This window comes from Colias croceus, chromosome 6 (genome assembly GCF_905220415.1).
Source record: "Colias croceus chromosome 6, ilColCroc2.1".
NCBI classification, from domain to species: Eukaryota; Metazoa; Arthropoda; class Insecta; order Lepidoptera; family Pieridae; genus Colias; species Colias croceus.
In genome coordinates this window covers 2,306,849-2,322,761 of record NC_059542.1, presented here as the reverse complement: position 1 = coordinate 2,322,761, position 15,913 = coordinate 2,306,849, and the positions used below count along the sequence as shown (strand labels likewise).

The window sequence follows — 15,913 nt, the reverse complement described above, 5'->3', positions numbered from 1 at the left end:
CTCTTAAAATTAAACAAACATAAAAATAAAAACTAATATAATTTGTGTGGCGACTGGCGACCTAAAGGGTAAGGCCGCTCAGCATATGCTATGCCGATGTGGTCAGCATAGCGCTGGTTTTCAGGGCCCCACCAGACAACAAAACGCTTAAGTCTAAAGTGTCTCTCTCTGCTATCGGTTAATTAAACAATTAATTTAGAAAAAAAAAATAATTATATGTTTGCATGTAAAGAATATAATATAATACTATATAATACTAATATTACCCATATTGTGAACTACATAATATACTTATAATACATTCAAAAATTCAACTAATACACTAATATACATATATATAAATAACCATAGTTTATAAATATAAGAAATTATAAGAATACAACTATATTGCATACTATATAATACGTGTATATACAATGTCTTTCGGCTTTGTTTGCGTTATATACAACGCAACTAAGGTTTTCCGACGAATTCGTTAATCAAATGTTTTTTATATTTATGCTTAAAAGAATTTTTAGACATTGATTCACGTATCGGCGGCGGTAGATTATTCCAACACTTAGTTGCGTAGTTTTTCTGTAATTGGTACATAGTTGTTTCATTTATTTATTTTAAATACCTAATTTTACTTTTATATTTGCCCATTTGCATTACATTCAGCTTCCATAAAACTTATAAAAATTTTATGTTTATTTCTGTCTAATATAAATACTCTTTTTTAGATATAAATAACAAAAACAACTTTTTTATTAAAATTTAGTACCTTGGGAAGATATTATCTATGTGTTAATAGAACAATACATAAAGGAAATTATGTTACGATTTTATACAATGAAAATATGTAAAAAAATATTAGCAGGTGTAATTATTAAATTGATCCCGAACCCAAAACTGTAGTTAATTTTTTTTGTCATTTAGTGTTTAATTCATGTCAATTGGTTCATTAATAAAAAAATTATGATCATTTAAATAATCACGGCGAAGATTTGCTAAGGCATTGGTGTACAAGGTGTAATCGTTCAGTGTGCACAGGCGATTTTTTTTTGTAAGTATTACAGATAACAAAAAACTTTAAACTGATATCGAAAGTACTTAACCTAATAATGGCCGTAATCATTTTTTTTAAATAAATCGAGAAATATAAAAAAAAAATATATTTAAACCCTCCCATACATTAAGTACATAATATGAAATATGAATATCCCATATACATTTAATATGAAAGATTTTAGCTTTCTTTTTCTTTTTTTGGTTGTCTGCTTTAATTACTTCGCAAATTTGAAGAGGCATTTTCCACGCTATTTCCGGACATTTTCACGCATTTTTCGGATATTTTCCGGGCATTTTCCGGGCAATTCCTCACGCATTTTCCGGGGATTTTCCAGGCATTTTCCACGCCTTTTCCGGACCATTTCACGCATTTTCCGGATATTTTCCAGATATTTTCCAGGCATTTCCCAGGCATTTCCCTGACATTTCCCTGACATTTTCCGGAGATTATCCAGGCATTTTCCACGCTTTTCCGGACATTTTCACGCATTTTCTGGGTAATTCCCAGGAAATTTCCAGGCATTTTCCACGCTTTTTCCGGATATTTTCCAGATATTTCCCAGGCATTTTCCAGGCATTTTCCAAGCATTTTCCGGACATTCCCTGACATTTTTCCGGGGATTTCCAGGCATTTTCCACGCTTATTCCGGACATTTTCACGCATTTTCCGGATATTTTCCGGGTATTTCCCGGACATTTTCACACATTTTCCGGGGGATTTTCCAGATATTTTACAGGCATTTTCCGGATATCCCCGGAAAATGCCCCGGATTTCCGGAAAGTACGTAAGTTTTTTAGCTTAGATTAGTTTAGTAGTAATAAGTAGTCTTTTCTTTCTTTAGTAATAAATTCTATTAACAATTCTATGAATTGTTTATGGTAGTACGTGTTTACTAAATAATTGTATGTAAAGTAGTAACTACTATGCAGTCGCTATTCCACGCGGACGAAGTCGCGGGCACAGCTAGTATGGAATAAACTAATTATTATTTCAGGTTTTAGCAATTTTAGTAATTGATGAACCAAAAGGACGTTTTTTTATGAATTACATAGTTTAGTATAAAGGCTTGTTTGTAAAGATAGCTCATAATCTTAAATTAATTAAGTCACAGTGAAGCCCTCTAGGCGTTTGAATTTAATTTAAATAATTTTTATTTTATGTGCTTTTTTTGATTATTATAATTTTTATTTTATGTGTTTTTAATATATTTTTTTTACCAGTAGCAGTCATCGTGTGGTGGGGTGGCATTTTAAAAGTAAACTTTATATTTTATTTTAACAAGGCTATTTAAAGTAACATAATATTTATGCTCTTTGTTCATCATCCGTCCACACAGTAAAACCCACAGGTAAAACCCCAAGGTGCGAAATGAAAATAACTTTTAGCGTGGTGGCTCATAAATCAGAACCTTAAGAGAGCTCAATTAAACCTACCCTATCTGATGTACTCCCGTAACGGAAGGCTTTTGGTTCTTGTTTTATCTGTGTCATTTTGGAACGCTCATTAAGGAACGGTATGTTGAGTTTTTAGTCTGTGGTATGTCAAATGATTGTTGTATGTTGACGATTTATTTGTGTGTGTATTTATTCATGTAAACGTTTTCGTGTCTTTTACAAGCTTTCTTGTATAGTTATTTTAATCCTAACTATCCTAAGTCATTTTATAAAAGCGAAAACGTAACTCTGTCTGTCTCTTCACGCCTCAACCACTGCACGGATTTTGATGAAATTTGGTTGTGAGATAACTAATAGAAAGGTCATAAGATAGATTTTATACCGGAAATAACAAGGAAACGGGAAGTATGCTGTATGCGGGTGTTTCTTCTACTACGTAGGCGAAGCTGCGGCCCAAAAGCTAGTATTGTATAAACTTCTCTATTATTATAACAAAATTACGTAAATCAACTGTTTATTTAGTCTATGGCTAAAATATTTTACCTACGCGTAAGTAATATTGGTATATCCCTTCTTACTAACACGTTGTTTATGCATTGAAACACTTTCTTAATTTCAATTATTTTGTTACAAATATTTACCAAACAGAAACACTAACTATTTTGTAACTAAATATAGTGGTTTCGTATACATTTTCTAAATAGAAGACCTACCTTACCTTAAAGTCTACATTTTCTTGTCACTCACTCAAAAGGTTTCATGCATTTATTCCGGTCTCTTGCTGTTAAAAAACGTGAAATAAGCCATATAGCTGCGAGCCAAAGTCAAGGAGATATCAAAGGAATTTATCACATCCTCTGAAGACTGAAGTGAAAATTTATATAATTTATGTAAAAAATCTTTAGGTAAATATAATATGGTCTGTCTTACCAAAAAAAACTCTAGACAGGGTTTAGTCCATTAATATGGTTTTGGAGTATTTAACATAGACAACTTTTAAAGTGACAGATCCCTGGTATATAGTTAGACCAAGAAGCTTATGCCTCCTCCACACTACTCGCGAAGTTGAACGAGGTTAGACGAATAGAATAATGTAGAGAGGCACTTCGGCTTACTTCGTCCAACTTTACCTCGCCTCGGCCGACTTCCGTTTGTTGTCGGTTTTTGCGCCCGAGTCAAAGGGCACGAAGTTACCTGAAGTTCGTTCTGAATATGAACGTATGCGTTCCTCGCGAAGTCAACTTCGGCCGAGTACTTCGCCGAGGAACTTCGCGAGTAGTGTGGAGGAGGCATTATAGTTAGACTGTGTTTATATTGTTTTGTGGTAATACCAGGTACTTTTAATGCCGTTTTAACCTGACCGAATAAAACGCCTAGAAACTAATATTTGCATTCAAAAAAAGCATTTTCAGTGTTTATACTTTATAGCAATAAAGAGGCAGGCATTGTGATAAGATCACACGGCTCAAACCTTGAGTCCCGCTTGCACAATCATTCAATGAATTGTTAAGTAACATATTATCCAACGCTTCCACCGTGGGAATTATTCTATAAGCTCAGCTTCTACTAATGGTAAATGACCCTTACTGTATATTCTTAAAATCTATAATATAAAAATGAATCCCAAAATGTGTTGGTAAGCGCATAACTTCAGAACGGCTTAACCGATTTCGTTAATTCTTTTTTTTATAATAAGTATTCCTTGAAGTTCGAGGATGGTTCTTATGTAGAGAAAACGTGAATATGTACCACGGGCGAAGCCGGGGCGGACCGCTAGTATATTATAATAATAGCTCTTTAAGTAGTGCATTTACACTAGCAATAAAACTGATATTATTTAGTTGCGATGCGTTTTGCTTGCGTTTATTTGGCTCTACATATTATGTGAGTCAAATATACGCAAGCAAAACGCGTGAATGTGTGATGAATGTATTTAAATATGAAAAAATACAAGCAATAATTCCTACAAGCAAAATAAATCACTTACATAGTATAAAACAATGTCGCTTTCTCTGTCCCTATGTCCATTTGTATGCTTAAATCTTTAAAACTACGCAACGGATTTTGATGCGGTTTTTTTAATAGATAGAGTGATTCAAGAGTAAGGTTTTAGTATATAATTTATTAGGTTTTAGACAAAGCGGGCGAAGCCGCGGGCGGTAAGCTATAGTATGTTATATGATATGTTCTCATTTTGTTTTCTGTAAATATTTTGAGCCAAAAAAGTGATATGTACGTTTTTATAATTAACCTTAATCAGTTTGACCTACTTCTTGTCTTTAAGGACTATGCTAATTGGTTTAACTTTAATTATTATAATAATTTACCACTGTTTCCCTGCAGTGGGAATATTTTGGGCTGATGATGATGATGATGATGATTCTTGAATATTTAGATATTTTATAGTTATGTAAGCAGTAAGTTATTGATACTTAAATACGTACTTACTTATTAATATTTATGTAATTCAAATGAGGCCGCCGTAGATAGAGTTTAATTAAATTCATACCTGAAGTAATTTCATGAGAATTTACAGTAATAAATGTTATTTTATCCTTCTAGATCTAACTTTATTATCCTAAGTACTGAAAGTGAGTACCTAACACAAATAATTTAATAACTACCTATAAACGGCGTAAATTATTTCATCTTCCAGCGAATCTATACTAATATTATAAAGCTGAAGAGTTTGTTTGTTTGTTTGAACGCGCTAATCTCGGGAACTACTGGTCCGATTTGAAAAATTCTTTCGGTGTTAGATAGCTCATTTATCGAGGAAGGCTATAGGCTATATATCATCACGCTACGACCAACGGGACGGGAGCCATGGGGGTGAAACCGCGCGGAGCAGCTAGTAAAATATATAAAGAGGTATAATGAGCCGAAATTAAGGGAGCAAAGATTTGCTTTGCTCTCTGATGAAGGATCACGTTCATTTATCTAGAAGACAGGTTTATCTATTAGTCAAAGAGCTCATCTAAATCTAGGTCAAAGCTTCACTGCCTGGGTATAGCCTGGCTCATCCATTAGCGAATTGCAAGTTAAGCAACGTATCTAGTGATTAGGGCTTATCATATTATGTCAATAACTCAATTTGTAAAAATAAGCATACTCTACCACTCAACTAAAAAACTAGCAAAATCACCATAACAAATATTGTAACAATCAGTACCTTCAGTACCTACTTTTTAGTTAACACTTAATATATCAACATTCTACATACATTTTATCTACTTGTGTAATAATTTTCGAATTGATAACACCAAAAAGTCAAATTACAATTTTAAAGTAAAAGCCAGACGCGACTATCCACTCCATCCGCTCAAACAATTGTATGACGAAATTATTAGGTATACGATTGCAAAAATAACACATTTCAGAAATGTAAAATTTAATCAGCATACAAACGCAATATATCACTGTCTCGATATACTTAGAAATGGAATGACGATACAATCACTGCAATAATGTTCTATTTATATTCTAATTAACTTTAAAATGCTCACGCAATACGCACATGAATGCGTACTTGCATACGTCATCGTTGTCGCAATGTTCCCATTATGTCACTGTTATAATAGACAAACAAACAAAATTGCTAAAGATACGGCCAATGAATAAACCTACTTTCGAATGTGTGCAATGCAAATTTTGCATTTTTCGTGTAATGCTTCGTTTAAAAGATAATGGAAGTTGTTAGTTTACCTTAATCTTCGGCTGTCTTTTATTTAAAACAAAACAGAATTGTAATAAAAATTATTCAAGTAACTTTTCTTGAAATTATATGAATTTATTGTTTTTTATTATTTATATTATGTAGTAGAACTAGAAGCTCTGGTTATGGGTAAATGTTACGGGTGATATAAATGTTTTAATAATACTCAAATATAAATTATAAATAAATAATTAAATAACTATAACACGACGTACTATTTATACATCCTGCACATAGATATAAGTATAATAAAAGTCAATGTTATAAAAACTTTACAAATGGACTCGCATCTCGTAGAACAATCAGGGCGAAACGTGTACTAGGCCACAACGATCTCGCGTATCCATTATGCGATACATCCATGTTGTTGCGATGTGTAATAAACCTTATTTCACACCAAATAAAAGGATTGTGTCAAGAAATTTTAAATTGAACTAATTAGACGCATTTTTCCGTCTGATTAGTACGAAGTTGCTTTGATCGGCCTTACAATTTTCTTGATAACTTAAAGAAATGTAGGTACCTATTAGGTACGTTGAACCGTTTCATATATATTATAATAATTTAAACAAACTGAAAAAATATCTGTACTCTGAATATCCATAATAAAAACTCACTACATATTTATAATTACTGTGAGAAACGACATTAGAATACTCTCCTTTTTAATGTTAATGTAAATTCGACCTAATTTATCGTTTTGTTAAAAAAATAAAGAAATTTCCCTTTTCGTGATTATACTGTGAAAACTGGAATTTTGCGAAGCCTTTGTTCAATTTTGAGGTTTTAAGAAGTAATTCATTCCGGAGATTACAACTGTGATTTTCTAAGTAACTTTGTAATTATTTAAAAAAAATAGGTATCTACTTATACAATTTGTTTTGAACAATAAAGTAGTTAATGGTTTTTCCAATTAATGGATTTCCTTAATTAACGATTAACGATTTAAAATTAATCTTTGTTTACTTGAAAAATAAGTACTTATTAGGTATTTATTTTATTACTTCTTATTTATTGTCTTGCATATGCCAGTGGTATTTATGCTATAATATTAATATCTGAGTAATAAAAACCGACCAGTTTCAACATATTTCACTTGGAATACTTACTTATGTGAATATTTTTAAATATATTTCCTGTATTAAATTTCCATTATTGTTTTTGTACATGAAGCATATTTGAGTTATTCTTTATTTAACGTTTATATTTACTTTAAAACAGTACCTAGTTGATGCATACATATATTAGTATTCATTAAAATAAAGATATCTAATGAAAATGAATCATGAGAGTGATTAAGACCCGTATGAAAACATGGCAAACTCAGTTATAATTTTACCTGTCATAAACAAATTAAATGCAGAGCCCGCATTTCGTTTGGAAATAAATTCTCATTTTATTGTTTTGTTATTATGCACACTAGAAAGGCACAACACTTGAGTCAATATATAACATGTAACTTGTAAGTTGAATAAAAACCCCAAGGCCGGTTATTCTGAAATCCGAATAAAGTTGTTTTAAATATGTACAGATATCGTTATAAATACCAAAATATGACATTGATATCGATTATGTATATTTAAAAGTGTCCATTTATCATACTTCTGTATGAACTGCACTAAACATTATAAGTACCCATTGAGCCCCGAGCGCAGCGGCCCGATCGGACCACGACACCAATAGATTTTCTATTGTGTCTGTGATTCCGGGGGCTGAGTTATTACGTTGCATATGAGATATTACTCCTTTAACCTATTTTTGACAGATTCACATATTCACAATTATTTTCTATAGATAATATTTGTATTTGAACTTGAAAAGTGCTTTTATTTCATATTTTAACACCTTCCGCATCGCAAATTCCGGCAAAGTCAGAACAGCAGATCTATTAATAGCGTAACCGATTTCAAACGATTCGACCAGCCAGCAATTAGTGGAGTAAAAACATTCGAGTAGCGATGCGTTAAAATGAAAACAAAACCAATTAAAAGATACAGATCAGATGAATCAATTTGTACAATTTCCAATAAATATCGTGGCGGTACTCGACGCCCCAGTTTTAAACCAATGGATCAACGCTAAACCGGGGGCTAGTTGTGATTTTTATTTATTTATTTATTTATTTATTTATTTATTTACATCACATAGAACTTACTATCATTACAGGATTCTAACCTAATTCGACAGTGTTCTTTTATAAATTAACAAAAACAAATCTCATCTCATCAAACATCAACATCATTAAAATTAAAAATAAGTACTACTTAACAATTATAATCTCAATACAATTAACATTCCCGATAGCATAAAATATATAAGAGCACCTTTGAAAAATCACTCAAAGTACAAGAGAACACATCTATTTTATTGTGTACTTCATTAACTGTACGGAATGCACAAAAAAGAGGGGATTTGGCTAATAGATTAGTCCTCGCTACTGGAACATACAGTAAATTGGGTAAGATTCTTCTTCCTAAATAGTTGTCTGGAACCTTAAAATGCAATCTCTGTAATATTCCAGGATTGTATTCTTTGCCCCTTAAAACCTCCACCAAGTATGCCACCAGCTTAAATTCGCGCCTTACCCTTAACTCATTATATCCCACCATTCCCAGTACAAACAGTGTGGGATACATTAGAGGATAGAAGGGATACACGCCATAAAGCTTCATGTACAGGTGTCGCATGAATTTATTTTGTACTCTTTCCAACATAACCGTGTACTTTGCTTCGTGCGGTGCCCATATGACCGTGATAATGCCATTTAACGGTATCTAAGTACTAGCTGTGCAGAGAAATTGTTTTTAGAACTTTAACGGCACCAATAAAAAAGTACGTATTATTGGTGTTATTGATTATTAGGTGAAGGTATATACTTATATAGAGAATGCTCTTTTAAGTATGTATTAAATATTGAATAATCAGATTGCTGTTAAATGAAATTTTGAAATCCAGAGCTCTTAAATCTTAGATAATAAAGACAGCACTATTATGTAAAATATGTATCATTTCCTCCATTACTTCATTGTTGTTAATAATATATTTATGCAGCACAGGCCTAAAAATTGTGTATAATTTAAAACATATTATATAGAGTGATTGTTATGTACGGTTACGAACGAATAAAAATGTTTGAGAATTTACCAAACTCTGACGTCAAGAGGCAAGATGGCCGATCACATGTTAGGTAAAGTGCAGTGACCCCAGCCAATGTTAATGTCAGCTGTTGGCCGCACACGAATTATTCATAGATGTTATTGCTTTTCCGCAACAATAACTTGGCTTAAGTTCAGCTACGGTGTTCACAAAATATAGTTTAGACATATAACGAAATTCATTTCTAAAGCACAGACTAATAATAATATACTACGTATACAATCTAAAGACATTTTAATTCATAATGTTGGGTAAACTCTGAACTCGAATTAGGTTATAAATTCTGTGAAAATGTTAGCTTCGAATTCCTATTCATATTCATGAAACATCTTCTTCATTAGGACAGTGCTTATAATTTGTTTCTTTATACCGGTACAGGACAACAGGTAGAAAATTTTACATAGAGAAAAAAGTTATAATATGTTATAAGATGTAAGTAGAACCCATCATATTATCGTTATGTGGCTCTACAACAAAGCCATTGTAGAAAAGTGTAAACGTTAAAATATTTGAAAGTACAGTTTTTGTAACGTTAAAAAATTAACACCGCACACAGTTGGTATTAGGGAAATAAAGTGGAGAAATGTCTGCAAAGTCGCATTGTTCGGAGAGAGGAGCCTAGTGCAGTGAAGCGAGCGGTATTAGGTATATTATGAACACAATGCAAGACGAATGTCATGTGCTGTCGAGCGACGTAGATGAAAGTGAACTACACGTCCGCGTTTTAATTATACATGTATGAATAAATACTTTATGATGAAAAGGAACATAGATAAAACGTGTTTTCTAGTGCCGCACGACAGCAATACTTTGTAGGTCGACAATTCGGCGTGTGTACATGCACAATTTCAATGCAAGTTGAAATCGTGAGCTAGAGCCTTATAAAACTACATTTTTTATTAATATACTACGTTCTATAAACTAGGTATAAATTGATAATATAGTCTCACGAAATTTGAATAAGTTTTGTATTATCGCTTGAAATCCTTACTCTACCTATGGAAAATCAAGACAGAAAGTAATAGATACAAACCTATTTATAACAGTATTTTAAATTTAAACATTTCAAAGTAACCGTATCAAATCGCTTTGCACTATCACAATCGATTTCATTTTAAATTCAGTAAGACTTATGATCAAGTATTTGCGTACATTTTTGTATTAACTGTAAGTGTAACTTGTAAGCAACAATATCCGCCCTATACTTCGCTATACAAGGGTTAACGAGTACACTTTCCATGTGATAGGTGTTGATAATGTTAATAGAGCGTGATAATACATAATTTCCCTGCAGTGTCAACATTTGTCGAAGGCAAGATGAATGAAGGAAGTCGTTAGAGTAGCCAGCGGTTACGGTACACGATTTCCATTGTCTATTTGGATCATGTGTTGAGCTAACCATCTTAACACCTTCACTGTTCGCTTATTGAGTTTTGTTCTAGAACTTTTTGCCGTCGGTTTTCTAAAAGTTACGTACCTACCTGATTTTTAGATCTATTATGGACTTTAAAAGATGGCATTTGAAAACTGACTTTTAGCAAACTAGTTTCTTTAGAATCAAGTTAATTTCAAGCCGAAGTCGTCTGTTAAATGTACCTAATGTAATAAGATACAATAAAAAAATTAGGTAAGTATTCGATTAGGTCAAAACAGCTCAGGGAACCGTTGTAACTAGGTATTATCCAAACTAACAAAGATAGTTTATTTTTTTTATAACAAAATTGACGTGGATACCTGACACACCTCTTCCTCTTTCCGCTAATGTGGGCTCAATTTAAATAATTACTATAGCAATCTGTATGCGTGTGAGGTCGTGGGGAGTGGCTTCGGGGTAACGACCAAGTTTACCACCGGATTAGCTAACATTATCACATCACCACGTGTTTATTGTTCTGCCCTACATTTTGTAAAACTGAGGCATACTTTATTAAAACAAAATGTAAAAGCTAGGAAGCTTGTTCCATTAGCGAAAACTGGCCTCTAATATTTTGTTCAACCAACCTTTTTCGTCAATACACTTTTCACCTCAAATCTCAATACTTCTTAGTTTTATTAAATAAGTCTCAGTTTTCTAAAAAATTGTATATTGAAATTTCTCAATCAATTAAGTATTGAACGAAAATATAAATGTATAAAAATATGACCCAACTTTAAAAATATGTCTTGTTAATTTAATATTTTCTCAATTCCAGGTCCCACGATGAGGAGCTGTCTGTGATCTCGTGCCGGGCGCGGCTGCCGCCACATGCAAGATGACATCCGAACGAGCTATACCTCATTTGCGAGATATCTTTGGCCTCAATCAACAGTACGAAGCCAAGCAAGTTTTCGACGAGAACGAAGACAAAACAAAGAAATCATGCAGGAAGAAAAAAGATGACTACCGTACGTACGCCAATGGCGATGTGAAAACACTTGAAAGGCATCTAAGTATGAAAAAAACAATACGGAAAAAGATTATGCGTGATCTCCAACAGGCGTTCGTTGAAGACCCTAACGAGTTTAAGGTCGAGAACACGAGCCCAGAAAAACTAAAGGCGGAACTCAGCGCCGAAGCGGTTAAAATTGAGAAAAATGTTAAGAAGAACGACCCGACCTTCTTAGACATGCTTCGGGGAGAGACGAGGGGTGAAGAAGCGAGGGAGGAACAGCCTCCCGCTGAAAAGACGAGCTTCTGGCGACGTCTTACGATGAAAAATAAAAATAAGAGATAATTTGTTAACGATAGCCGTTGTACCGTCAACTCCGTGTTATCCTATTTGCATATTCTATAATTCCATTGTCTACTCTGTTACTTTCCATTTAAAAGTTTGGGAATTGTTGTCAACTAATTGATTAATCCTTGTGAACGTTTGCATCAGGGATGTTATTGAATTTTATTATAATGAAATCTGAAGCCGATGAATTAAATGAAAAGTAGAAGATTAAAGGTCACTTTACAATCTGTTTTCGCAATACAATACATAAAACGTAAGGCACAAATGAATTAATTTCGAAATAAACATCAAGGTTTTGAAAGAATAGCTCTGAACCTTTGATCCTTGACGTGTTTCTCTTGCGTCAACAACTTAGCAGGTTTTTTCAATGGAAACACTATGAAATTGTGTGTTGGTACGTCGAGGCAGTATTTCACATAATTAATCAAGACCAATAATTCTTCTTATTTCACTACTTTTTGTCATAAAAGAAAAGTTTCCGTCATTGTCAACATAACTCTATACTAAAATCCCGGATAGAATTAAAAAAAAAACCTTCTAAATCTGAACTCCAACACTATGAATATATCTACATTTTATTTTATTATGTTTAATATGTAATACATTTTTGAGGAAAAGGTACATGTTGCTAAAGTAAGAACAATGAAGTCTTATAGTTATATTTATATTAAGCATCCTACATTACCACGAAACGAAGGATAGATTTTCAAAAACTTTTATTCAGCCGATAAGTGTCCATTTTGTGTAGGTATTTATAGAGTAAAGTGCTAAAATATTCTTTCCAGTGGATAGAACAGTTATTGTAATTAAATTTAAACTTAATGGAGCGTACAATATTTCATCGATGTTTAGTTAAGCATTGAAAAACTGTTCCTGTTCCTGAAAGCTTTTTAAATGCATTTATAGGCTTTGGAAATGTTTGAGATTTTTATAATAATATTATTTGTAATATTTGTGTACAATTGTTACTGTAAATCAATCTCGATGTCCCAGAAATATCTGGTGCTTTTACCACTGCCACGCGGTTATTTACAATTGGTAGCTATTTTCTACTTTTGCTTACTTTTATACTGGCAATATATTTAAGAAAACTTTGTAAACATATAACTATTGCTTACGTTGAATAAGGCTGGTTTTTCTGATCTCCAACCTGTGTCTTCAATTGCGTCATAACTAATTTAACGTGCGTAATAAAATAGATAGGTAATAGATGCATAATAAGACGCTTAATCGTGTTAATACTGTAGTAAAAAAAAAAACTGTATGATGAGGTATAATTTAATTTGTTGGGAACGGAGTAAGTGACGAAATATCTTCGGCCATTGTTACTTATTATGAAAAATATCTCATTCTACATGTGATGTAACGTTAAGTGTACTACATAGTTAATATCGTGCATAGGTTAAATATTAAGTAAGATAAGACTTGAATTCACACCATAGTCCTAATTGTAATTTTTAAAAATAATGACCAAAAAACTTACAGTATATAATTATATTATGGTTCTACGATAATTTAGTCTCTATATAGCGTGTATGTTCAATGTTGGAAGCTGGTGATAAGCCATTGTAGAAAATTTGGGGGGGGTTATGTGATATGTGATATTTGTATACGTAGTATATTATTATTAGTCTGTGGTGATATGTAATGGACCTTTTACACTGAGATGACGGCATCTATCCTGCATTGGACTGACTAATACATATTTTAAGTGGGAAATTGAAAATTTTAAACATTTTTAAGGTGGTTGTGTGCTCCTTTCGCACACGTATTTATAGAGACTCGTTTACAAAAGGGTTGAGGGAACATTGTAAATTAGCGCTATGGTGTGGATCGACATAATATTATATTATGTGTACGGTAGGCTCGTGGCAATTCCTTGTTGTGACAATTTATTGTAATGCAATATTAAAATAATTTTACATATTTAAATTGTGTTTTTATTATTTAAATAATCCCTCATATTTGAAATAAAAAAACTAGCGGGTAATATGGGCCAATGATGAAATGATGTTATTGTACATAAGCAGGTACATATTGTATTACAAGTATTTTAAGAATACAACACTGCCTGTACAAGTAGAAGCTAGTTTATCATTTGGTCTAATTAGTTCTTAGTTGATGTAACAATTCAATACTACCTACCTCGCAGTAGGTGTAGGCAGTGACAGTTCACTTGTCTTATAAACATAGGATGGAAGGATTGGTCTCTACCACAGCTACAGGTCTCTACACATTTAGATTTAAATTGTAGCTTATTAGGTACAAGTTAGGATTGAGGAATTAGTCTTTTAAATGAAAACGAACAATTCTATGAAACTCTTTATTAATCACATGCAACTCGTCCCTGCTTTCAACAAGATACAATGTCCAATGTACATATAGATACCAAGGTGGTTTTAATTTGGAGTGATCCCGCTGGTAGCCGCCATCTGGATGTGAACGCTATTCCTATGTCCTAAGACATTTAAATCTGTGAAAGGTGATTTCACAAACGATTTTCAGATAAAGGTATTTTTGGAATTCAATGAGAACCTACATTAAAACCTAAATTTTTAATCATTATCATTCATGCAATAATAAATGATTAACCTTTCACATGTCGTAATTTGCAATCAAGGCATTTTATAACTTCCAGGCAAAAATGGAAAACCGGTTTGATTGTAGTTTTTGAATACTGATTTAAAGATATCCATTTAAAAATTAGGTAGATTATAAATCTTTAAAACATAAGGTGGCAGATGTGTGAAATTGATTCTTATATTTTTTTCTGAATTGCCTGTCAATTATACCTACTGCATACGTAGGTATATTTTGAAATCCTCTACCGATTTGGTGTTAATTTTAACTGTGATATCAGTATGTTGTGTAATTATAATAATTCAAATCCAATCATTTATTCTTATAAAACAGTCTCAATATACATCAAATTGACTCGTGAGCTTTTACCAATAGGATAAATAAAATATTATTTCATGAAAATATAGCCAAATAGGTATCTACATATAACATACTTACTTTATGTTAATCCGGGATAAATAAAAAGAATGATATGTTGCTCCTGTGTAGCTTTCTGTAAGTGAAAGAATTTACACAATAGTCTCAGATAATTTTACCCAATTTTGCTCTTCATAATACCTAGGTACTACCTACTTGTAGTTGTATCCTATTTTTATGTATTTTTTTCATATTATATATTGAAATATGGAGTGTAGAAAAAGGACAATCCGTTATACATCAGTTCTATTATACCTCTAAATCCACAGGCAATCTACAATACTCTCTATATTCTATGTGAAGTGTCCGGAAAATGAAACAAAATAATTATAGTTCGAAAACTGGCCACAGCGGCGCTAGAGTGACGTGATCAAACGTTAAGATGTTGATTAGGTACTTGATTTTGTGTCTAATTAAACTCTATAATCTTTATCAACTAACTTACAAATTGTGAAATGCGCGCCATTGCTCTGCCCTTTCTCATTTAATTATCCAATCTAACTTTGATAAAACTTATTCGATACTTTTTATGCGAACTTTAACAAGTGAATATCTTTATCTACACTCCATAATCCAATGATTTAATATTTACCGTATTGGTGTAATATTAATTAATTTTCGTGATGATATGTGGCGGAGTCATAGATTATAGGTATTATTGTATTATCTACCTTAGCCTAATTCAAAGAGTACCTATAAAGGGCAACCCTTGGGCAGCCTAATTTATTATGTTAGATTACATACCTATGTTTGTAAACGTTCTTTGTATAGTTTTAAACACTGAACAATGAGACAGATGTTTTTATTTATTTATAGTTAGAATATTATGTCGCCGTAAGATTGTAAAAACCGTTAGATCTACCTAAATCTAAATTAATTTATA

At 32.4% G+C, this 15,913-nt stretch overlaps 1 protein-coding gene and 1 long non-coding RNA gene across 2 annotated transcripts in view; one reads left to right on the top strand and one right to left on the bottom strand.

Moving 5' to 3' along the window:
• The window catches only part of LOC123692449, a 50,559-nt gene extending 36,932 nt beyond the window's left edge, over positions 1 to 13,627 (top strand). Inside the window, exon 3 of the mRNA XM_045637197.1 lies at positions 11,509 to 13,627. Coding sequence (XP_045493153.1) covers positions 11,569 to 12,030 — 462 coding nt within the window. The 5' untranslated portion in view covers positions 11,509 to 11,568 and the 3' untranslated portion in view covers positions 12,031 to 13,627. The remainder of the gene's footprint in view (positions 1 to 11,508) is intronic.
• Positions 13,628 to 14,342: 715 nt separating this feature from the next.
• On the bottom strand, positions 14,343 to 15,432 carry LOC123692843. The gene is made up of 3 exons (XR_006751606.1): positions 15,187 to 15,432; positions 15,052 to 15,106; positions 14,343 to 14,506 (listed from the first exon to the last, which is right to left on the bottom strand). It is a non-coding gene; the product is annotated as an uncharacterized LOC123692843 (long non-coding RNA).
• Positions 15,433 to 15,913: the final 481 nt, after the last annotated feature.